Source organism: Carassius carassius, chromosome 26, assembly GCF_963082965.1.
Source record: "Carassius carassius chromosome 26, fCarCar2.1, whole genome shotgun sequence".
Taxonomy (NCBI): Eukaryota; Metazoa; Chordata; class Actinopteri; order Cypriniformes; family Cyprinidae; genus Carassius; species Carassius carassius.
The window spans coordinates 1,621,050-1,646,909 of NC_081780.1; the positions used below are offsets into that span (position 1 = coordinate 1,621,050).

Sequence of the window (25,860 nt, forward strand, 5' to 3'; positions counted from 1 at the left end):
TTTCATAATAATCTTTTCACACAAATTTGCAGTTTACAAATATAATTATGGGGGGGAACAATCATTTACATTGACGAAAAGGATTTTCAAATTTTGTTTTAGATTTTAAATCTGGAAAATAAAATGAATATGAACAAATGTATTCCAATATAATTTTTATAAAATAAATATATTGCAATAGATTTTTATTATATTTCTATTTAGCTTTTTTGTTTGTTTGTTTTAATTTTAGTAACTGTAATACTTCAATTTAAATGTATTGTTTCAGTAAGCTGCCCAGACAAGTTTTATATATATATATATATATATATATATATATATATATATATATATATATATATATATATATATTACATATTTATTTGTAGTTTGGATTTATTTCAATTGCTAAAACATTTTGTAATTAGTTTTAATAAACATTGGTAATGCTGATTATTAATTGCAGAAACATTTCGGGTCAGAAAATAAACCGTTTTCCAATGAATCACAGCAGAATCGGTAAAAAATAAGAGCATGCATCACTTCGAGAAAAACATGTTTTCAGTATATTGCTGGTGAATCCCCTTTATCGCTGCTCTCCTGCATGCAAACATCAGAAACAGGAAGCAGAGACTGCAGATATTTACTTCCTCATATTTACATGCGGTTAATGAAGCTCCATGTGCTGAAGAACGTTCTAAATGAGTCTGAGTTTTACAAACGTTCTGTAACAGATATAATAATCTTTTCGCTTTATTTAGCCCAGATAACCTGATAAGCAGGGTTCAAATGGTGAGAAGGTGAAGTGGTTTAACCCACAAAAACACAGTGCGGTGTGCCACCACAGGTTTCTACACGTTGGCTTGATATGAACAGAGCCAGCTAGCTGATTACATGCATACTCTGGATTACAGTACTTGTAGTTGGATTACATTACATTTTTAATACTCATAATCAGACTACTTTCTTATTAAATTATTCATGCAATAGCAATAAATACTCCTCTTTTTTTCTTAAATAGCCTACTGCTTCTACATTAACCTTAACTGGAACTAAACTTACCTGGAAGACTTTCTGACTGTATAATAAGCAGGAGGTTATTTGATAAAGGAACATACAGTATAGAAAAGAAGAATTAGGGAGAATCAATAAGTGGTAAATAATATGCAATCTTGTACTCAATAAAATGTAAGTACACGATCTAACATGTAATAAGTTACTACCGTAAATATGCAGATTCGTGGACATTCAAAGACCAATCAATACAATTATATTATAATTATACTCAGGTGGCTATAATTACACAAAAATATTGAGAGGCCACACATCATTTGACCATTGAATTTACAAAAATAATTTCAACTTTAAGAGTTGGAGGGGTAGGGGAAGGGGTATAAAATAGAATTGGGATTGGGCTAAGACTACGTACAATATTTTTAGAGAGAAGAGTGGCGCCACCCCAGGAGGGATGAAGACCATCTCTTTTCAACAGGTCAGGTCTGCCCCAAAAGCTTGTCCAATTGTGTATGAAACCTATGTTATTCTGCGGTCAGTTTGTAAGTAAACTAGCCAGCTCTGGATATAATTATATTTCCTCTGTGAGAAAACAGAAGTGTGCAAACCACTGACAGGAAACCTGGCAGATACACTGAGAGTTTAACCAGTTGTAAGTTTAACAGTCAACCTCAACGATGAATGTCCATCTTCTGATCTCTGTCACAGTTCTGCTAGGTTTGGGTTCCTGCGAGCTGGTCTTTGATATCACGGATCCAGCGTTCATTGAGGAATGTGTGAGAGAACACAACAAACACCGCACCAACGTGAAGCCCACGGCCGCAAACATGCGCTACATGGTAAATATCAGATGTTTCCTGATGTCTGCTCAGAGATGAGATGTCTTCATACAGTACATCTTCATGGTCTTATTGTGCACGACAGATTTATCTTTGAGGAAGAAAGTATTTTCAGAATCAAAATCAGAAATCAGAAAGAGCTTTATTGCCAAGTATGCTTGCGCATACAAGGAATTTGAAAGTGTATAAACAATTGTGCTATAAATGATAATGGAATATGATCAAGTAAGATGCAGGAATGTTCTAGGATGGAGGGTTAACAAATAAATATAAGGATATTGCACATTTATAAGCATAAGTGGGGAACATTTAACTGTTCATGTTTTGCCTGGGGGAAGAAACTGTGCCTGACTGTTCTGGTATTTGCGGCTCTGAGGCGCTGGCCAGATGGCAAAAGTTCAAAGATGGGGTAACTTGGATGTGAGGGATCCAGAGTGATTTTCTGAGTCCTTTTCCTCACTCTGGATGTGTACAGTTCTTGGAGGGTGGGCAGAGGAGCACCAATAATCCTCTCGGCTGTCCGAACAGTTCTCTGTAGTCTTCTGATATCTGATTTTGTTGCTGAACCAAACCAGACAGTAATTGAAGTACACAGGACTGACTCAATGACGGTTGAGTAGAACTGTTTCAGCAGATCCTGTGGCAGGTTAAACTTCCTCAGCTGGCGAAGGAAGTACAACCTTTGTTGGGCTTTTTTCACAATGGAGTCAAAAAAAAAAAAAAAAGCCCACTTTCAGTATCAGGCTTTTAAAGCTCACTGTTCAATAAAATACTTCAAATATAAACTACAACAGACATCAGTGTGGATTTTAGTATTACTTATAAAATTGTTTTAATACTAGCTTTTTTATAAACAGTATGTGTGTGTGTGTTTGAAACTAATGTGAAAATCTTAAAACATTTAAATTGTATATATATATATATATATATATATATATATATATATATATATACACACACACACACACACACACACACACAAACACTTAAGTATTACTTGTACACTATTATAGTAATTATTAACCTTATTTTTTTCTCATACAATATAATTTCATTGAAAAATGTTTGACTCTTGAACAACACTGTATAAAATAAACTACAATATTGTCAGTGTGGTTTTAGTATTACTTATATAATGTTATAGAATTAAACCTATTATTTTAAATTAACCCCACTGTAAAGTAAAATATGTAAAATATCAACTACAATATATATTTTTCTTCTCGTGCAATATCTTGTTTCATTTCCTATTTTCAGATTATGTAATTAACATGCATTTCCTTTTAGAAAAAAGCAGCCTAAGTTAGTTTGCTGGTCTTCGCTGGTTTAAAATGGTCCCCAGCCTGACCAGCTGAACATTAGATGAGTTTTAAGGCTGTTTTAGGGTAAGTGTGTGCATGTGTTTGTGTGCAGACGTGGGATGAAGGCCTGGCGGTGACGGCGCGGGCTTGGGCCAGATTCTGTGTCTTTAAACATAACATTTACCTCCGAGAGGTGAGAAGAGTACATCCCACATTCACATCTGTGGGAGAAAACATCTGGGCAGGAACGCAATACTCCTCATTCAAACCTGAATCTGCAGTGGAGTTGTGGAAGAACGAAGACCAATATTACAATTACGATACAAAGAAGTGCACAGATGTATGCGGCCACTACACACAGGTACAGACTCAGATCCAGTTACAGCTGAACCACATACTAGAGAATTCACACAAGTGAATGAAAGCTCTCTGTTTTCTGTCTATAAAGATTGTCTGGGCAGATTCGTACAAGGTTGGCTGCGCCGCACAAGTGTGTCCCAATGGTGTGGCTGAAACATCCTTCTCAACAAAGCCTGGGATCATTTTTGTGTGCAATTATGCGACAGCGTAAGTATGAAAACCACCACACACTGTGTGTGCAGAGCACCAAATCAATACTGCTACTTGCCAAAACACCAAGCTAATAAAATGATATTTCTCGTCAGTTGTTATCAACTGCTTCAATATTTTATATGGAGGTTCAATTTGTTAAGATTTCTGTATGATTAACTAAAAATATTAACACCTCAATTTGTAAAATTTGACTATTTTATGCACTTTTTATAAAATTGTTAATCTGCACTGTCAGAAATAAAATTTTAAAATTTTAAAATTAAAATTTTTCTGTCCCCCAAGGTATAATCTACACTAATGTACCCCATAAGGCTTATTATTGGACCTCAAGGTACATATATGTACCATTTCTTTTAAAGGTTCTGGTACAATATCAAGAGCCAGCCCTGATTGGCTGCTTGATTTTCATTTGAAAATAACGTCCAGTTCGCGATTTTTTCGATGTCATAGCATGGTTCTTGCAGGGCTTTCAGTAAAATCAGCATATTTGCAGTGTTAAAAGTTATTAATTCCCAAAGAGTTGAATTAACAATCTACAGTGTTAAATAGTAATCATGTTCAGTGTTGTTAAATGGTCTAATTTCACTTTTACACTAAAAGTGCGAAATACATACAGACGGTTGGTCTGGGAACGCCCCGTCACGTGATGTGAATTTAGCCCGGGGGGAAAAACATTGCCTTGGCGCCAATTGAAATACATGGGACAATCATGGCGAAGAGTTGTTGTGTCATTTTCTGTACCTCCAATAAATTAACAAATGATGAATTGAAGTTCTACGTCCTTTCTAATAAACATACAGAACCGGAAAGGAGGACAAAATAGCTACAAGCAATAAATTGTGAGGATGATCAATTTTGAAATTTTTTTCCTCTTACAATTCTGGGTTTACATCTTGTTCTGAAATTTTACTCTGATATAATTTTTTTTTTCCATTATGATTTTCCATTTTGCTAACTCTGACTTTTTCTCAGAATTCTTTATAACTTTATGTAAGTTTATATCTCACAGTACTTACCTTTTTTTTCTAAGTTTAAATATCAAAATTGTGGCACTTTTTTCTAAAGATTTTTGAGTAACTTTTTTTTTTACATTCCTCAGAATTCTGACATTTTTCTTCCAGTTTAATGTTATCAAATTAACCCTTGTTGGCAGGCACAAAAAGTATTTTTTATGAAGAAGCAAGAAACTGCATGCTTTCACATAATTAACACCCAGTAAACATGTGACCACTGATTCTCAACAGAGGAAATTATCGAGGTGCATCTCCGTACAGAAGAGGCGAACCATGCAGCGGCTGCAAACAAGAGACGTGTGCAAACAACCTCTGTCGTAAGTGTTCATAACAGAAACTGTCTCATCCTTCAATAACTGCTTTCCTTTATAACTGTCACTTCCTTTCACAGAAAACTCCACTCGAGATGCACTGCAGAGTAAGTGATCTTTCACTCATTCACAATTACAGATGTCTGGATGTCACTGCTTTAACAGATGTCTTTGTCTGTGTCTGCACTCAACACTTTGATGTCAAAGGTCAATCATGTGGCACAAGATGCATTAAATAGGATGTGATCATATTATTTGACAAATCTTCATTGTTTTGTGTAGTGAAGAGCATTAAACCACTGAAACTCATCTAATATTTAGAGACACTGAAAGTATTGTTTATGCCATAGAAACAAAAATATGAAAAAAGTAATTGTAACTTTTTATATATCATAATTCACTAACTTTCCCCAAGAATTTTACTTTGTATCTCACAATTCTGACTATTTGCAACCTTTTATTTTGGAATTCTAATTTGAACTTTATTCGAATTGAAAGTTTATAATATTTTTTCTTCGCAGAATAACAAGATTTTCAATTCAAACTTTTCTTCAAATTGCAAATCTTACTGTTTTGACTTTTTTCCCTCTGAATTCTCTCAGAGATATTCTGAGAATACATCTATACATCTAGCAATTGTTTTTTCCCCACATAATGGAATAAAAAATATAAAGGCAATCGCCATACTAACTTTAATTTCCGAGTTTAAATCTGCAACTTTATATTTTCATTTTAAGTTCTGTTTGTTTCCACCATGGAATTAATACAATTTTTAATTGCTTAACCTTTTCTCACAATTCTCTCTCACAATTCAATTCAGAATTCTGAGTTAACATCTTTCAGTTCTGTTTTGTTATTGTTTGTTTGCTTGCTTTAACAATGGGATAAAAATTACGTAATTGCAATTTTTTTTTTTAAAATCTAGCAATTTTTACTTTTTTTCTGCGGATTGCGAGAAATAGAGTCAGAGTTGTGAAACTGCGGTTAATAAGCTTCCATGTGTTTCCGTTGCTTATGCATTTACAAATACACACATTTTCTATTTTGTTCCTATTTTTGTCTAGAGTTTTGATTCCGTTTTGGGTCACCACTAATGCAATGCAACATGCAATACAAAGACATTCAGACATGTGTAAGAGCATTTCTGGGAAGTAGACTGCTATAACAATGTGTGTGTGTGTGTGTGTGTGTGTGTGTGTGTGTGTGTGTGTGTGTGTGTGTGTGTGTGTGTATAGGTTTTAACTGGACTCCAGACTGGGACCCAGCGCCATCCTCCTGTGGCTCTGTTGGTTGTGATTATCAGACTCATATCAGTCCCGCTCATGTTTGCCTGCATTTACGGCCAACAGCACCAGTTTAACCTGTTTGCATACGAGTAAATGTCTGGAATCATGGAGACCACGATTTCACTGGACAGAGAGGAACATTAATGCTCTGATAAACATTTAATGCAAAGAATAATAAACAATAAGGAATTAGAAGCCTACTGATTGTATAATAATTTTGTATAATAACTCCACATGTGTGTCTGAATTTTTGGATTCTTAGTTTAAAAAAAAAAAAAAAAAAAAAAACCTATATCTCTCTCTCTCTGGCTATTTCCGTTATCTTTTTCAATAAAAATGTTTAATAAATATTTTTAAGTGGCATAAAAAAAATTTGTGACGTTTTGGTGACAGTTGAGTATATTTCCTCCACAAATTCTTATTACTGTAACAAATAATATCTAGAGGTTATATAAGAAATTTTATTACAATAAAATTGTTCACTGCCAGCCAGCAATGCATTAGTTATCACGAACTAAAAATGTAGTCATCTTGGTTAATTTCTAAATATACTACAAATGCATTTTAAATATTAAATTTATGTTAAACTTACTAATTAACAGTGAACAGATGTTTTTATAATTTAATGTTAACTGGATGTAAATTTTTAGTTCACAATACCTTATGCATTAAGTTAACAACTTGACTGTAGCTTAAAGTGTCACTTTATTACAAACGGTTTATATTTGTGTGTACGGTTTTAATTTACTCTAAATAAAGAATAAAGTTATTACAATAATAATCTAATGAGATACAAGAACATCTGGATGCATCATGGTAACCAGGTGTTATTCATAGAGTTTGAATATTTATATTTTTAATAATTATACATTATAAAAGGTGAACAAAATTAGACACACACACACACACACCTATAAATAATTAGAATAAACACTGAATATATTACTTAAGTCATAAGTAAAATATTTAATCATTCTATAATTTATATTTACAATAATATTAAAATATATTAGATTTACAATATTTGTGAATAAATTATATATTAATTTTATATTAAATGTTAAGCATTTTCCTTAGTGGGAACCTTGGGCACATAGACAGGGCCTCAGGATTACCTTGGATTCAGCGGGCCCAAACTCTAGGCACAAATCGTTGACCGAAAATGCATGCAGGTACCCTACCCTCTAGACGGAGGTCAGTGCAAGCAAGAGCAGAGTTTTCAATGAAAGAAACTTTAGCTCATCTGTATGCAAAGGTTTGAATTGGCCCTGCTGTATTGATTTCAGCACTAGAGTCAGGTCCCAAGAGGCTATAGAGGGGGCCGGGAAGGATTTAATGTTCTGCCCCCTCTAAGGAACCTGATGAGGTCATGCTTACCTAAAGACTTCCCATTCACGGGGTCATGGTACACAGCAATAGTGGCAACCTGGACTTTGAGGGTTGAGGGAGACCGCTTACGCTCCAGCCCTTGCTGCAGAAAGGAAAGCACGACCACAATTGGGTATCTTCGGGGGTCCTCTCGGCGAGAAGAACACCACTCAACGAACAGGTTCCACTTCAAGACGCAAGCGTGTCTCGTACACAGTGCTCTCGCTAAAGTGACGGTGTTCACTACCTCCTGGTGAAGGTCACCTAGAACCTCTGCGTCCAGTCCAGGGACCAGACATGGAGTTTACTAAGGTGTGTGCCAGAGCATCTGTGCCGAGTGTCTCCTCCGTCAAGGAGTAGAAAAACTGTCAGTGAGAGGTCTCTGGAGAAGCAAACATGTCTACCTGAGCGGCCCTGAACAGACTGCAAATCTGCTGGACCGTCAGGGGATGGGGTCGCCATTCTCCCGGGAGCATTGCTCGAGACAGCTCGTCGGCTGTACGGTTGAGCAGGCCTGGAATGTAAACAGCACAAAGTGACCTCAGAACCTTACGACTCCAAATGAGGAGGTGGCAGGCGAGGTGCGATGTGACGGGAGCGTAGACCACCTTGTCGGTTGAAGTACGCAATGGTTTTTGTGTTGTTAGTTCGGAGCAGCACATGCTTGCCTCAAAAGTGACCTTTGAGGCAGTTCAGAGCAAGGTTTACTGCTAACAACTCTAGGCAATTGATGTACCAATGCAGTGGTGGACCTGTCTAAACCTCTGAGACTGCATGCCCGTTTTACGTGCAACTCACATAAGGTCATTGCAAAAGAGGCTGGCTGTTCACAGAGCTCGGAGTCCAAGCACATTATAAGAGAGGTGAAGGGAAGGAAAAGATGTGGTAGAAAAAAAAAAAAAAATATATATATATATATATATATATATATATATATATATGAACAAGCAATAGGGATAACCGCACCCTGGAGAGGATTGTGAAACAAAATCCATTCAAAAATGTGGAGGAGATTCACAAAGAGTGGACTGCAGCTGGAGTCAGTGCTTCAAGAACCACTACACACAGACGTATGCAAGACATGGGTTTCAGCTGTCGCATTACTGGTGTCAAGCTACTCTTGAACAACAGACAGCGTCAGAAGCATCTCACCTGGTCTAAAGACAAAAAGGACTGGTCCAAAGTTATGTTCTCTGATGAAAGTAAATTTAGCATTTCCTTTGGAAATCAGGGTCCCAGAGTCTGGAGGAAGAGAGGGGAGGCACACAATCCACATTGCTTGAGGTCCAGTGTAAAGTTTCCACAGTCAGTGATGGTTTGCGGTGCCATGTCATCTGCTGGTGTTGGTCCACTGTGTTTTCTGAGGTCGAAGGTCAACACATCTGTATACCAGGAAGTTTTAGAGCACTTCATGCTTCCTGCTGCTGACCAACTTTATGGAGATGCAGATTTCATTTTCCAACAGGACTCAGTGCACACAGTGCCAAAGCTACCAGTAACTGGTTTAAGGACCATGGTATCCCGGTCCTTAAATGGCCAGGAAACTCGCCTGACCTTAACCCCATAGAAAATCTGTGGGGTATTGTGAAGAGGAAGATGCGATATGCCAGACCCATGCCACACCACATTGCTGCAGTAATTCAGGCTAAAGGAGCCCCACCTAAGTATTGAGTGCTGTAGATGCTCATACTTTTCATGTTCATACTTTTCAGTTGAGAAATATTTCTATTTCTTTCTTTGTGTTGGTCTTAAGTTATATTCAAATTTTCTGAAATAATGAATTTGATTTTTAATTATATGACCAGCACCTGTAGAGGGGAAAAACAAACATCAGGAGGGAACAAAGGCCAACACAACAAAGTTTCGAACTTGGTTATAATCCTAATTTACCTAAACATAAAAGAAAACAAGTAACAGACAAACTTCTCAACAAAAAAAATCTCCCTGACTACACATAACAGGAGAAATGCAATTTCAAACAAAAAGGCACTCACCTCCCTGCAGGTTTCCTTTAAAGAAAATCTTAAGGTCTCAACAACAAAAAAAAAAATGTCTTCAACTACACTCACAATAGCACCAACGGTTAGCGCTTAACAATAACAAAAAAAGACAGTGGCATTATACAAAGCAAGCAAAACAAAATCCATGCAACAAGATCTGCAACCCTCTCAGCTTTTTGTGAGGCAATGCTGGCTTTATATGCTGGCTTTCTCTTGGATGCTGCCAATCAGTGGAGCTGAGGTGAATGGGCAGCAAATTAGCAACAGGTGAACCCAATAGTAGCAGCAGACATAAGGACAAAAACAGAACACCACAAAGCACATAAAATAAATCACAGTTAAAATAAGTCTCAGGACGTTATGATCAATATGGATTATCTTATTTAAATCAACAAGCTAGGTCAAAAGTAGTCTGATCACCTAATACCTAATGTCTAACGCGTAATTAGTAACAGACTACAATTTATAAGTAATCTAGCCAGCTCTGGAGATGATTTAGTTCCTCTGAGAAACCTGGCAGATACACTCAGAGTTTAACCAGTTGTAAGTTTAACAGTCAACCTCAACGATGAATGTCTATCTTCTGATCTCTGTCACAGTTCTGCTAGGTTTGGGTTCCTGCGAGCCGGTCTTTGATATCACGGATCCAGCGATCATTGAGGAATGTGTGAGAGAACACAACAAACACCGCACCAACGTGAAGCCCACGGCCGCAAACATGCGCTACATGGTAAATATCAGATGTTTCCTGATGTCTGCTCAGAGATGAGATGTCTTCATACAGTACATCTTCATGGTCTTATTGTGCACGACAGATTTATCTTTGAGGAAGAAAGTATTTTCACTTTCAGTATCAGGCTTTTAAAGCTCACTGTTCAATAAAAAACGTCAAATATAAACTACAACAGACATCAGTGTGGATTTTAGTATTACTTGCATTCTCCTAAAATTGTAGTAATATTACTAGCTATTTTTATAAGCAGGATTTTCTCATGCATTAGACTGTTTGATAAAAAAAAAGATGATTTTCTCTTTTACTCTAAGATTTTCAACACCACTGTAAAATAAAATGTGTATATATATATATAAACTTATTTTAAGATTTTCACATTAGTTTCATACACAAACATATATATATATATACACGCACTTTAGTATTACTTGTATACTGATATAGTAATTATTAACTATTTTTTTTCTCATACAACATAATTTCATTGAAAATGTTCATGTTTAGCCTCAGACTCTTGAACAACACCGTATAATATGTAAGCTATAAACTACAATATTGTCAGTGTGGTTTTAGTATTACTTATATAATGTTATAGAATTAAACATTTTTGAGTGAGCTTTTCTAATTGGCTTGCTTTTCAAAACCCAATCGATTTCTCATCTTTTTGTCTTTTTTTTTGTTTTGTTTTGTTTTTTCTTGTTCAATAACCTGTTTTACCGGGGGTTAAATGTTACATTTTACTTTTTTTTTTTTTTTTTTAAACCCCACTGTAAAGTAAAATATCACCTACAATATATATTTTTATTTTCGTGCAATATCCTGTTTCATTTCCTATTTTCAGATTATGTAATTAACATGCATTTCCTTTTAGAAAAAAGCAGCCTAAGTTAGTTTGCTGGTCTTCGCTGGTTTAAAATGGTCCCCAGCCTGACCAGCTGAACATTAGATGAGTTTTAAGGCTGTTTTAGGGTAAGTGTGTGCATGTGTTTGTGTGCAGACGTGGGATGAAGGCCTGGCGGTGACGGCGCGGGCTTGGGCCAGATTCTGTGTCTTTAAACATAACATTTACCTCCGAGAGGTGAGAAGAGTACATCCCACATTCACATCTGTGGGAGAAAACATCTGGGCAGGAACGCAATACTCCTCATTCAAACCTGAATCTGCAGTGGAGTTGTGGAAGAACGAAGACCAATATTACAATTACGATACAAAGAAGTGCACAGATGTATGCGGCCACTACACACAGGTACAGACTCAGATCCAGTTACAGCTGAACCACATACTAGAGAATTCACACAAGTGAATGAAAGCTCTGTTTTCTGTCTATAAAGATTGTCTGGGCAGATTCGTACAAGGTTGGCTGCGCCGCACAAGTGTGTCCCAATGGTGTGGCTGAAACATCCTTCTCAACAAAGCCTGGGATCATTTTTGTGTGCAATTATGCGACAGCGTAAGTATGAAAACCACCACACACTGTGTGTGCAGAGCACCAAATCAATACTGCTACTTGCCAAAACACCAAGCTAATAAAATGATATTTCTCGTCAGTTGTTATCAACTGCTTCAATATTTTATATAAAGGTTCAATTTGTTAAGATTACTACATGATTCATTAAAAATATTAACACCTCAATTTGTAAAATCTGACTTACACTTTTTATAAAATGTTAATCTGCTTATTGGTGATGTAAAAGTGTTGTTTGTTGTTATCTCATGTATACTACACAAGAAAAGAAAAACACAGAAGCTTGTTTGTGGCATTTATATCTAAAAAAAATAACTGCGAGTTTTTATCTCACAATTCTAAATTTTTATGCTTTCTGAGTTTACACCGTTTCAATCTCGCAATTTTAACTCTTTGTCCTCTGTCCTTTTTTACATTTTCTTTCTTTCTATATATAGCCATTTAAATTTTTTGCATCCAGCAATTTTGACTTTAGAATTGTATAGTTTGCATTTCACAATTGAGACGTTTTGTCCCTTGTATCCAGAATTTATATCTTACATTTCAGACTTTCTTTTCTCTAAAATCGTATATTTACATCTCACAATTGTCTTTTTTTTTCCTCTTACAATCCCTGGTTTACATCTTGTTCTAACATTTTACTCTGATATAATTTTTTTAAATGATGGTTTTTCATTTTGCAAACTCTGATTTCTCATAATTCTTTTTAACTGTATATGCAAGTTTATATCTCTTTTTTTAATATCACAATTTTGGCACACTTTTTCTCAAATTTGAGTAATTCTATAACTTTTTTTTTTTTTTTTTTTTTAATTCTTTAGAATTCTTATATTTTCCTTCCAGTGTAATGTTAACAAATTAACCCTTGTTGGTAGGTGTCTTTTTATATGAAGAAGCAAGAAACTGCATGCTTTCACATAATTAACACCCAGTAAACATGTGACCACTGATTCTCAACAGAGGAAATTATCGAGGTGCATCTCCGTACAGAAGAGGCGAACCATGCAGCGGCTGCAAACAAGAGACGTGTGCAAGCAACCTCTGTCGTAAGTGTTCATATCAGAAACTGTCACATCCTTCCCAGTAACTGCATTACTTTATAATTGTTACTTCCTTTCACAGAAAACTCCACCCGAGATGCGCCGCAGAGTAAGTGATCTTTCACTCATTCACAATTACAAATGTCTGGATGTCACTGCTTTAACAGATGTCTGTGTCTGCACTCAACACTTTGATGTCGAAAGTCAATCATGTGGCACAAGATGCATTAAATAGGATGATCATAGTTGTGTAGTGAAGAGCATGAAACCACTGAAACTCGTCTAATATTTAGAGACACTAAAAGTATGGTTTATGCCATAGAAACAAAAATATGAAAAAGGTCATTGTAACTTTTTAACTTTTAATTCTCACATTTTATTTTCCCCAAAAAATGAAGTTTGTATCTCCTAATTCTGTGTTTTCTGCTATTCTGAGTTTACATCTTAAAATTTCCATCACAGAATAAAAATATTAGCAATTCAAAAATTGACTATTTCCCTCCGAGTTATTCTATGAATACATCTATACGTCTTGCAATTGTTTTTGCCCACATAATGTAATAAAAAAACTAATAAAGGCAATCGCAATGCTAACTCTAATCTCGGAGTTTATATCTGCAAGTTATCTTAAAATTCTGTTTGTTTCCACCGTGGAATTTAATAAATAAAAATTAATTGCTTTTTCTCAAAAATGTAGAATTTCTAAATTCGGAGTTTACATCTTTCAATTCAGTTTTTTTGTTTGTTTTCACAATGGGATAAATGTAATTGCTTTTTTTTTTTTTAATCTAGCAATTATTAAAAAAAAAAATCTTCAAATTGTGAGAAATGGAGTCAGAATTGTGAGATTGCAGTTAATAAGCTTCCATGTGTTTCCGTTGCTTATGCATTTACAACTACACAAATGTTCTATTTATTTTTTTCTAGTTTTGATTCCGTTTTGGGCCACAACTAATGCAGTGCAACATGCAATACTGTGTGTGTGTGTAGGTTACAATTGGACTCCAGACTGGGACCCAGCACTGTCCTCCTGCGCCTCTGTTGGTTGTGATTATCAGACTCATATTTTAGTCCTGCTTTTGTTTGCCTGCGTTTACTGCCTACAGCACCTGTTTGCATACGACTAGATGTCTGGACTCAACCGAAAAACAATGAAAGTCTACATTCAGCAGAAGCCATGATTCCACTGGACAGAGAGGAACATTAATGCCCTGAAAAACATTTAATGCAAAGAATAATAAACCATAAGAATAAGATGCCTACTGATTGTATAATAAATTTGTATAATAACTCCACGTGTAACTGAATTTTTGGAAGCTTTGTTAAATTAAAAACCAAATTCTCTGGAAAGATCTCATCAAATCTATAAATAACTTGTACTAATAAGAATAAATTTATAATATGTTTACAAATAACTTATTTATTGAACATCTTTATCCAAAACACCTCTCTTATTCCTTGTCTTCTACAAACTAAAGTCTAATAAATTATTGTGAGATTCATTCAGGTTTTATAGTGACAATCTGAAACCAAGCATCTTTTATATAAACGCACTAATAAACAATATTACAACAAGGTGCTGATCCAATGAAGAACTGAGTGTGTTTTTCCAGGATCACAGTTGGTTATGTTCAGGATGTTTGTCACGTCTAGCTGCCTAGGTTAATGGAGGATATCAACAGGGTCTGCAGTATGGACACTCTGGAGCAGTTTTAGCAATTCGACACTCTCCGGGGGACTCTCTGTGCCACTGCCCATTTAAGGTGAGAACACAGGAGGTTACCAGCTCTACACGAAGGCTATAGAACCTAGCGCACGTGTTAGGGGTCACCCAGCCCGCAGCTCTACAAATTCCTGTGGGTGAGGCGCCACGAGCCAGCGCCCAGGATGATGCAACCCCTTCTAGTTGAGTGAGCTTGCACCCTGAATGGGCAGAGCACACCCCGTGCCTGATAAACCAGGGTTATGGCATCCACAATCCAGTGGGCCATCCTCTGCTAAGAGACGGCATTCCCCTCCTGCCGGCCTCCGTAACAGACAAAGAGCTGGTCTGAGGACCTGAAGCTTTATGTCCGGTTTACATAGCATCTCAATGCTCGGACGGGACAGAGCAAAGCCAGGGTTGCATCTGCCTCCTCCAGGGGCAGTGCTTGCAGGCTCACCACTTGGTATTTGAAGGATGTAGTGGGAACCTTGGGCATGTAGCCTGGCCAGGGCCTCAGGATTACTTGGGAGTCAGCGGGCCCAAACTCCGCCCCTTACCTGGACCCTTCCTCCATGAACACTGCCCGACCCACACGAACCCCGCAGCACAACGAGGAAACCAGATTCCCTGTTGTTTTAGACAATTTTCCACTTTGGCAACTTTTATCCCGTTTTATTTAATTTTCTGTTAATAAAAGCCTATGCGAGGCCTGACACCACGCCCACTGTGTCTATCGTGTGCTCCTCCCGTTACACTGGTGGAGAATGCAGGTAAGGCGGAGCCTAGACAGCACAGTTGGGAAACACCTGATGACGCCACTCCCTCTCGCTCGCAAAAGTTCACGAAAAACCGGACTGGGATGGAGGAATGCCGGAGACAGCCTCCCAGCCACAAAAGCGGTAAGTGACTTCTCTCTTATTGTAATTTTAACCCTGTAGTTGGTTGAGCCTGTCGACTAAAACCCGGTTTCTCTGTCCCTGTTCCAGCACGCTGCGAGAGGGAGGACAGCCCGGAGAGGAAGCCCCGCCCACTCCGACTGTTTGGAGCCTGGTTGAGGATGGTAGCACTCCCGTGTGGGGGGCGCCCTGATGACGGGGATGTCACTTGGGAGGGGGAATGTGACGAGTCAGCTGCCTCCTCCCTTATTATCATCGGCACCCCGTCCTAAATTGCCGCCCTTCACCAGGCTCCCGACAGGAGTGGGTGTGTGAAAGAGGAGGGGTGCTGGACGAGTCAGGGATGGCGGCCTGTGATGGGGCACACCTGATGTAAATGGAGCTTCATCACCGGCGCTGTTTAAAAGCCCATGCACCTGTCTCTTCCCCATGCATGCACACTGGTGTCCGTGTGGGTCCAGGAAGGGTGCATTGAGGGATTCCCGCACCACCAGAGACGTGAGCTGCCAGACCCTCAGTCTGGAAGAGAACTGCACCCGTTTACACGGCCATCGGGCCAGGATGCTGGGCTGTCCATCCCCTGCAAGCACTGCGGCCAACAAGAAGGATGCGGCCACTAGAGGAAGCCGCCACCTCTTGCGCCCCGGACCGGAGAGGGGAGCGCGTGCGGCCGCCGGACTCTGCCCCTTACCTGGACCCTTCCTCCATGAACACTGGCCGACCTACACGAACCCCGCAGCACAACAAGGACACCAGATCCCCTGTTTATTTTGGACACTCTTCCCCTTTGGCCACTTTTATTGCCGGTTTTATTTAATTTTCTGTTTCTGTTTTCTGTCTCCGAGGCCTGACGCCATGCACACTGTGCCTATCATAGATCCTCCCGTTAAAAGTGCCACTAGCAAAACTTCTCCTCCTTATCCTCCCGGACTTTGCACAGTGTCTGTGTGAGAAGGCTAATTGGGGGAAACTCATATTTGCGTAGGTCCTGCGGCCAGCTGTGTGCCAGAGCATCTGTGCGGAGTGTCTCTTCGGTCAGGGAGTAGAACAACTGGCAGTGAGAGGTCTCTGGAGAAGCAAACATGCCTACCTGAGTGGCTCCGAATAGTCTCCAAATCAGCTGGACCATCAGGGGATGGGGTCGCCATTCTCTTGGGAGCATTGCACGAGACAGCTCGTCGGCTGTACAGTTGAGCAGGCCTGGAATGTGAACAGCACAAAGTGACCTCAGAACCTTCCGACTCCTAAGGAGGAGGTGGCAGGCGAGTTGCTACATGGGATGGGAGCGCATACCACCTTGTCGTTTGTTGTATGCAATGGTCTCTGTGTTGTCCGTTCAGAGCAGCATGTGCTTGCCTCATAAGTAACCTTTGAGGCAGTTCAGATCAATGTGTACTGCTAACAACTCTAGGCAATTATTGTGCCAATGCAGCGGCTGGCCTGTCCAAACCCCTGAGACTGCATGCCCGTTGTACCTGGCCCCCCAGCTAGTGGTGGATGCATCCGTGTAAACCACAGCATGCCTGGAGATCTGTTCTAGGGGCACACATGCCCGGAGTAACATAAGATCTGACCACGGGGTGAAGGTTTGGTGACTGGCCGGTGTAACTTGGACCCGGTGAGTGCTGCGCTTTCACGCCCACCTTTGGACTCGGCCATAAAGCCAGTGCTGAAGTCGTCTCATATGTAACAGGCCGAGCGGTGTAAGTGGCACGGAAGAATCGATACATGAAAGTGCACACGGCCGGACCTGAAGATGCGTTTCTGCGGCAACATCTTGAATGGTATCCAATGAAGGGCCTGGTTCAAAACTTGCAGATCTAAGATCGGTCGTAACCCACCGCCTTTCTTGAGTACAATGAAGTAAGGGCTGTAAAACCCCATCCTCATATCGGCTGGAGGGACCAGCTTTACAGTGAACGGTCATAAGACTCGTTGGGCAAAATTAATCGCATAGCCGAGGCTGATGTTCCACAGAAGCCAGCATGATTAGCTGACCCAGTGCTGACCAGGCGCTTAGAAACTGTACAAGCGGGACCAGCGGAACCACAGCTGTACCTGCACTGGGGCAGCGAGGTGGAACACAGGGACCCAAGTTGGGCAGCTTGTGAGCAGGACAGAGAGGGGTGTGAGTGTGGGGTGCAAGGCTCACCTGGTTCCATGAAGGCCACCTCAGCGTGCTTGGTGCCCAGACACGTGATGCAGCGATCGAAGACCATCACTTGTTGCCAGATAATAATTACCACACCCAGAAACGTATGGGTGAAACGGTATCCTTATAAGGAAGATCCGTCGTCTTTACAAAGACGCACCCGTGAAGCTCTTTTAGATCAATTTGCTCTTTAGGAAATGCTCTATTAGTGCTGAGGCGCACAGGGGAATTGGTCTCTTGCAACATGACAGGTAGTGCAGCCTGATGTGTGCAACCCACTCGACTCGGGAACGACCACCGCTGAAGCGCCATCTCGCCAACATACGAAGCTTCTGAGAGTGTACTGAACTTGTAGTTCACAGCAGACACCGTTTAGCAGAACGATACTAACTAACCTGCTGACTTATTATACTCATGCTCTGTCGTTCACCGACCTGATGTTGAGAATGACCGACTGAAAGGGAACAACAACAGTATACAAGTGCCATGAAAAGTCTCAGTTAGTCTAGCACAGTACACGTAGCTAGGTTTTTTTTTTTCCAAGAATAGAATACAATAGAAAAGAAAAGCTAAGTGCTAATATTAGTTGGTCAATATAGCAGTATAGATGTACTATCCTCTGAAAATAACTTAACATAAAGCCATTATTGACAATATAACTGCAACAGAAGTGAGTACACCCTAAGTGACCCAAGGTTCTCTGAAGTTAGTTAATGGTCACATGAGAAGCGGGACAAACAAATAAAATATATTTTTTTAAATGTTAAGTGTTTTACTTCAACTGTTGGCATTTTAAGATGATTTCTTTTAATTTTACAATTTTTTGTGATTTATTTTCATTAAACTCAAACCTCCTGCAGTTCATTCACGAACCTTAGTTTGGGAAACCATGATGTACTGAAATATTGAATGCACTTCTACATTCAATATTAATATCAGTACATTTTCCTTTCTCTTTGTATCTACATATCAATATGGATTATTTTATTTAAATCAATGAGCTAGGTCAAAAGTGATCTTAAAGTTATAAAAAAAAAGTAGTCTGATTATACTACCTAATGTCTAATGTTATGGATTACAGTTTTTTGGCGTTTAATTAGTAACAGACTACCAGCCTGCTCTAGATATAATTATATTTCCTCTGTGAGAAAGCAGAAGTGTGCAAACCACTGACAGGAAACCTGGCAGATACACTGAGAGTTTAACCAGTTGTAAGTTTAACAGTCAACCTCAACGATGAATGTCTATCTTCTGATCTCTGTCACAGTTCTGCTAGGTTTGGGTTCCTGCGAGCCGGTCTTTGATATCACGGATCCAGCGTTCATTGAGGAATGTGTGAGAGAACACAACAAACACCGCACCAACGTGAAGCCCACGGCCGCAAACATGCGCTACATGGTAAATATCAGATGTTTCCTGATGTCTGCTCAGAGATCAGCAGGTCTCGAGGGAGTCTGTGGAGGTTAAACATGTGAACGTGTGTTAATCAGATCTGAATGCATCGCTAGATTTGACTGTCTTCATACAGTACATCTTCATGGTCTTATTGTGCATGACAGATTTATCTTCTTCAATATCCTTTTTCATTGAGGAAGAAAGTATTTTCACTTTCAGTTTCAGGCTTTTTTCAAACCCCACCGTAAAGTACAGGTGCATCTCAATGAATTAGAATGTCGTGGAAAAGTTAATTTACTTCAGTAATTCAACTCAAATTGTGAAACAAAACAAAATAAATTAAATAAATTCAATGCACACAAGAATGCAAGTCTTTGGTTCTTTTAATTGTGATGATTCTTGGCTCACATTTAACAAAAACCCACCAATTCACTTCATCTTCATCTTAATAAATTAGAATATGTCATAAATATTTAGTGAATTGTTGGCCTTCTGGAAAGCATGTTCATTTACTGTACATGTACTCAATACTTGGTTGGGGCTCCTTTTGCTTTAATTACTCCCTCAGTTCGGCGTGGCATGGAGGTGATCAGTTTGTGGCACTGCTGAGGTGGTCTAGAAGCCCAGGTTTCTTTGACAGTGGCCTTCAGCTCATCAGCATTGTTTGGTCTCTTGTTTCTCATCTTCCTCTTGATAATAGGCCATAGATTCTCCCTGGGGTTCAGGTCTGGTGAGTTTTCTGGCCAGCCAAGTATACCAACACCATGGTCATTTAACCAACTTTTGGTGTTTTTGGCAGTGTGGGCAGGTGCCAAATCCTGCCGGGAAATGAAATCGGCAGCTTCAAAAAGCTGGTCAGCAGAAGGAAGCATGTAGTGCTCCAAAATTTCTTGGTTAACGGGTTCAGTGACTTTGGTTTTCAAAAAACACAATGGACCAACACCAGCAAATGTCATTGCACCCCAAATCATCAAAGACTGTGGAAACTTAACACTGGACTTCAAGCAACTTGGGCTATGAGCTTCTCCACCCTTCCTCCAGACTCTTGGACCTTGGTTTCCAAATGAAATACAAAACTTGCTCTCATCTGAAAAGAGGACTTTGGACCACTGGGTAACAATCCAGTTCTTCTTCTCCTTAGCCCAGGTAAGACGCCTCTGACGTTGTCGGTGGTTCAGCAAATTCCTCGACACGTGTGATGCTCTTGATGCCTTGACCCCAGCCTCAGTCCATTCCTTTCGAAGTTCACTCAGATTCTTGAATCGATTTTCTTTGACAATCCTCATACGGCTACAGTTCTCTCGGTTGGTAGTGCATCTTTTTCTTTCACATTTTTTCCTTCCACTCAGCTTTCTGTTAACATGCTTGGATACAGCACTCTGTGAACAGCCAGCTTCTTTGACAATGAATATTTGTGGCTTACCCTCCTTGTGAAGGGTGTCAATGATTGTCTTCTGGACAACTGTCGGATCAGCAGTCTTCCCCATGATTGTGTAGCCTAATGAACCAAACTGAGAAACCATTTTTAAGGCTCAGGAAACCTTTGCAGGTGTTTTAAGTTGATTAGCTGATCATATTCTTATTTGTTGAGATAGTGAATTGGTGGGTTTTTGTTAAATGCATACCAAAATCATCACAATGAAAAGAAACAAAGACTTAAATTACTTTAGTCTGTGTGCAGTGAATTTATTTAATACTCAAGTTTCACAATTTGAGTTGAATTACTGAAATAAATTAACCTTTCCACAACATCTTAATGAGATGCGCCTGTATTTTATATACTGTATGTGTGTGTGTGTCTGAAACTAATGTGAAAATATATATATATATATATATATATATATATACATTTTAGTATTACTTGAATACTATTATAGTAATTATTAACATTTATTTTTCCCATACAATATAATTTCATTGCAAATGTTCATGTTTAGCCTCAGACTCTTGAACACCACTGCACAATGTGTAAGATATAAACTACAATATTGTCAGGTGGTTTTAGTATTACTTATATAATGTTATAGAATTAATTAAACATTTTTGAAAAGCTTTTCAAATTAGCTTGCTTTTCAGAATACACTCAATTTATCATCTTTTTTCTTGTGCAATAACCTGTTTTACTGGATCAATTTTACTTTTTTATACTTTTAAAACCCACTGTAAAATAAAATGTGTAAAATATCAACTACAGTAGACATCAATGTAAAATATCAACTACAATATATATTTTTCTTTTCATGCAATATCCTGTTTCATTTCCTATATTCAGATTATGTAATTAACATGCATTTCCTTTTAGAAAAAAGCAGCCTAAGTTAGTTTGCTGGTCTTCGCTGGTTTAAAATGGTCCCCAGCCTGACCAGCTGAACATTAGATGAGTTTTAAGGCTGTTTTAGGGTAAGTGTGTGCATGTGTTTGTGTGCAGACGTGGGATGAAGGCCTGGCGGTGACGGCGCGGGCTTGGGCCAGATTCTGTGTCTTTAAACATAACATTTACCTCCGAGAGGTGAGAAGAGTACATCCCACATTCACATCTGTGGGAGAAAACATCTGGGCAGGAACGCCATACTCCTCATTCAAACCTGAATCTGCAGTGGAGTTGTGGAAGAACGAAGACCAATATTACAATTACGATACAAAGAAGTGCACAGATGTATGCGGCCACTACACACAGGTACAGACTCAGATCCAGTTACAGCTGAATCACATACTAGAGAATTCACACAAGTGAATGAAAGCTCTCTGTTTTCTGTCCATAAAGATTGTCTGGGCAGATTCGTACAAGGTTGGCTGCGCCGCACAAGTGTGTCCCAATGGTGTGGCTGAAACATCCTTCTCAACAAAGCCTGGGATCATTTTTGTGTGCAATTATGCGACAGCGTAAGTATGAAAACCACCACACACTGTGTGTGCAGAGCACCAAATCAATACTGCTACTTGCCAAAACACCAAGCTAATAAAATGATATTTCTCGTCAGTTGTTATCAACTGCTTCAATATTTTATATGGAGGTTCAAATCAAAAATATTTACTACATATTTAGTTTATGCACTATTTATAAAATTAATTAGTGAAGTGACATTCAGCCAAGTATGGTGACCCATACTCAGAATTTGTGCTCTGCATTTAACCCATCCGAAATGCACACACACAGAGCAGTGAACACACACACACACACACTGTGAGCACACACCCGGAGCAGTGGGCAGCCATTTATGCTGCGGCGCCCGGGGAGCAGTTGGGGGTTCGAAGCCTTGCTCAAGGGCACCTAAGTCGTGGTATTGAAGGTGGAGAGAGAACTGTACATGCACTCCCCCCACCCACAATTCCTGCCGGCCCGGGACTCGAACTCACAACCTTTCGATTGGGAGTCCGACTCTCTAACCATTAGGCCACGACTTCCCTATGTCAATCTGCTTATAGATTATGTAAAAGTGTTGTTTGTTGATATCTCATGTTAGCTATTAACTACATTAATACACAAGAAAAGTAAGAAAAACACAGAGGCTTGTTTGTGCCATGGAATATATATAAATATATATATAAAAGATAATTGCATTTTTCTTTCAGAATTCTGTATTTATATCTAATATAATTCAGACTCTTATTTTTCTGGAATTTTGTGTTTATATTTTGCCATTTACATTTTTTGCATCCCACAACTTTGACATTAGAATTTAGAATTCTACGTTTGTATACGTTATACGTTTGTATTTGAAAATTGTCTTTTTGTCACCTGTTTTCTGATTTTACATGTTGAATTTCCTTTTACAATCCTGGGATTACATCTTGCTATTCTGACATTTTCTGAATTATGGTTTTCCATTTTGTAAACTGACTTTTTCTTCAGAATTCTTTATATCTGTACTGTATATGCAAGGTTTTTTTTGTTTCTAAGTTTAAATATCACAATTTAGGCACCTTTTTCTCAAATTTTTGAGTTTATAACTCGCAATTCTGTAACTTTTTTAAATTCAGAATTTTTATGAAGAAGCAAGAAACTGCCTGATTTCATAGAGTAAACATGTGACCACTGATTCTCAACAGAGGAAATTATCGAGGTGCATCTCCGTACAAAAGAGGCGGCTCATGCAGTGGCTGCAAACAAGAGACGTGTGCAAACAACCTCTGTCGTAAGTGTTCATAACAGAAACTGTCTCATCCTTCCCAGTAACTGCATTACTTTATAATTGTTACTTCCTTTCATAGAAAACTCCACACGTGATGCACTGCAGAGTAAGTGATCTTTCACTCATTCACAATTACAACTGTCTGGATGTCACTGCTTTAACAGATGTCTGTGTCTGTATGCAACACTTTGATGTCAATCATGTGGCACAAGATCATAGTTTGACAAATCTGCGTTGTTTTGTGTAGTGAAGAGCATGAAACCACTGAAACTCATCTAATATTTAGAGACACTAAAAGTATTGTTTATGCCATAGAAACAAAAATATGAAAAATGTTCATGTGCAACTTATCTCATAATTCTGAAATTTTCCCCCAGAATTTGAGTTTGTACCTAACAACAGAATTCTGAGTTTACCTCTTCCAATTCAGATTTTTTTCCACATCAAAATAAAAAAAATGTATTGCAACCTTTTATCTTGGAATTCTAATTTGAACTTTATTCAAATTTCAAGTTTATAATAGTTTTTCATCACAGAATAAAAAGTTTTGCAATTGAAACTTCAAATTGAAACTTCAAAATCAAATTTCAAATCTCACAATTTCTACTTTTTTATTCTGAGTTATTCTGAGAATACATCTAGCAATTCTGTCTTTTCCCCACATAACGGAATAAAAAAAATAAAGGCAATCGCAATACTAACTTACATTTTCTTTGAAGTTTATATCTGCAAGTTTATATTTTCTCGCAATTCTCGGAGTTTACATCTTAATATTCTGTTTGTTTCCAACGTGGAATTAATAAATACAATTTTTAGTTGCTTAACTCACAAATCAAACTTTTTCAGAATGTTTTTTTTTTTTTTTTTTGAGTTTATATATTTCAATTATTTTTTTACAATGGGATAAAAATAATGTAACTGGAAATTTTTTTTATCTAGCAATACTAACAGTTTTTTTCTAAAAATTGTGAGTAATAGAGGTCAGAATTGTGAGATTGTTAATAAGCTTCCATGTGTTTCTGTTGCTTATGCATTTACAAATACGCACAATTTCTATTTTGTTCCTGTTTTGAGTTTTGATTCTGTTTTTGGTCACCACTAATGCAATGCAACATGCAATAAAAAGTAATTCAGACATGTGTAAGAGTGACAGCTATAACAATGTGTGTGTGTGTGTGTGTGTAGGTTATAACTGGACTCCAGATTGGGACCCAGCGCTGTCCTCCTGCGGCTCATTCTGTCTGGCGGTTGTGATTATCAGACTCATATCAGTCCCGCTCATGTTTGCCTGCGTTTACGGCCTACAGCACCGTTATAGTCTGTTTGCGTACGAGTAAACCGTCTGGACTCACGGAAGCCATGATTCCCCTGGACATAGAGGAACATTAATGCTCTGATAAACATTCAATGCAAAGAATAATACATGATAAGGAATAAGATGCCTACTGATTGTATAATAAATCTGTTTAATAACTACACGTTTAATTTAATTTTTGGATGCTTAGTTAAAATACAATAACAATAATAATACAATTATCGTTTATTTCCATGTTATCTTTTTCAATAAAATGTTGACTTAATATTTGTAAGTTTTTTTTTTTTTTTTTTTTTTTAATTACAATTGAGCACTGTAACAAATAATATCTATGTTATATAAGAAATTTTATTACAATAAAATTTTGTTCACTGCCAGCCAGCAATGCATTAGATATCATGAACTAAAAATTAACTTACTTTAGTCACCTAGGTTTATTTCTAAATATACTACAAATTCATTTTTAATATTAAATTGATGTTTAACTTATTAACAGGGGTGCACATAAGTGGTCCTCGGGTCCCCATGCGCGACCAAAATAAAAAAATGCGTAATATAAATATGTTCTGACAGCGCATTTGCGTACCGACATGGTTGACGGCTGTTAATGCACAATTACCATTTTAGATCACAAACTGTACTATATAAGTTTTATTTTCAACCTGAAAGCATATCGAGGCTATGCTTACCGTTTCAAACTGTTTCAAAGCACAATACAAAACTGTGACATTCATCCACTGACGCTCTTTAATCAGCAGCGCTAAATCCGGAAGCACGTATACTTACTTGCTGGCAACCCGTCAAAATAAAAGCCTGCCGATTTTAAGTGGCCAAATAGCGCTTGGCCTTCAGGAAAGCGAATCATCTGTGCCCTAGGAATCATCTCGCGTTCTCAGCGGTTTTCTCCGAGCAGTGTTAACTCCTCTTCGCGGAGGCGATGAATTTTCAGAAGTGTAAGGAACCGTGTACCAGGTTCATCACGAAGGGAGACTCTCATGAAAGGTGCGTAGTGTGCTTGGGCTTACATCACACACAGGCAGCACGTAGCGGCCTTTCTTCTTGACCCACTGTGATGGCCTGCGGCTTAGAGTACTGCGCTCAAGGGAAGAAGTGTTTTCTAAGGTCGCCCCCGCGTCTAACCCCCGCCGTGTCACTTCTGCGGCTGCCGAGGCACCGCACGAGGCGATGGCTTGGGGAGACATGTGCAACATGGACTATGAGGACAGCGCTACGCTGGAGTTTTCTACCCTACCCTAGTGCAGGAAAAGAGTTTTGTCGAACCAGTCGTTTTCTCAAACAAGGATTTACAGCCCACCCCGGAGGCATATGATGCTATCTCCTT

The 25,860-nt window shown here is 38.5% G+C and overlaps 2 protein-coding genes and 1 pseudogene across 3 annotated transcripts; all 3 read left to right on the top strand.

The window, feature by feature from the left end:
• The first annotated feature begins 1,652 nt into the window (after positions 1-1,652).
• LOC132105477 (GLIPR1-like protein 1) lies at positions 1,653-6,424 on the top strand (annotated as a pseudogene).
• A 3,613-nt stretch (positions 6,425-10,037) lies between these two features.
• Positions 10,038-14,212, top strand: LOC132105478 (GLIPR1-like protein 1). 2 transcript variants are annotated; one of them, XM_059510609.1, is made up of 6 exons: positions 10,038-10,414; positions 11,415-11,663; positions 11,749-11,867; positions 12,843-12,928; positions 13,005-13,031; positions 13,913-14,212. In XM_059510609.1, exons 1-6 carry the CDS (start codon positions 10,253-10,255, stop codon positions 14,047-14,049), a joined length of 780 nt encoding a protein of 259 aa, XP_059366592.1. In that variant the 5' UTR covers positions 10,038-10,252; the 3' UTR covers positions 14,050-14,212. The 2 variants fall into 2 exon arrangements, with proteins under 2 accessions (XP_059366592.1, XP_059366593.1); XM_059510610.1 differs by lacking the exon at positions 13,005-13,031.
• A 4,616-nt stretch (positions 14,213-18,828) lies between these two features.
• LOC132105476 (GLIPR1-like protein 1) lies at positions 18,829-24,681 on the top strand. The gene is made up of 6 exons (XM_059510607.1): positions 18,829-19,073; positions 21,499-21,747; positions 21,835-21,953; positions 23,121-23,206; positions 23,283-23,309; positions 24,389-24,681. The coding sequence occupies exons 1-6, from the start codon at positions 18,912-18,914 to the stop codon at positions 24,538-24,540; spliced, it is 795 nt and encodes a 264-aa protein (XP_059366590.1). The 5' UTR covers positions 18,829-18,911; the 3' UTR covers positions 24,541-24,681.
• The last annotated feature ends 1,179 nt before the right edge of the window (positions 24,682-25,860 follow it).

Bases quoted from the DNA above. Each gene is read 5' to 3' on its own strand.
- LOC132105478 (XM_059510609.1), top strand. From the start codon at position 10,253: ATGAATGTCTATCTTCTGATCTCTGTCACAGTTCTGCTAGGTTTGGGT. The intron at 11,868-12,842 runs GTAAGTATGAAA...GATTCTCAACAG, and splicing joins GTGTGCAATTATGCGACAGC to AGGAAATTATCGAGGTGCAT. The intron at 13,032-13,912 runs GTAAGTGATCTT...GTGTGTGTGTAG, and splicing joins CACCCGAGATGCGCCGCAGA to GTTACAATTGGACTCCAGAC.
- LOC132105476 (XM_059510607.1), top strand. From the start codon at position 18,912: ATGAATGTCTATCTTCTGATCTCTGTCACAGTTCTGCTAGGTTTGGGT. The intron at 19,074-21,498 runs GTAAATATCAGA...GTTTGTGTGCAG, and splicing joins CCGCAAACATGCGCTACATG to ACGTGGGATGAAGGCCTGGC. The intron at 21,954-23,120 runs GTAAGTATGAAA...GATTCTCAACAG, and splicing joins GTGTGCAATTATGCGACAGC to AGGAAATTATCGAGGTGCAT.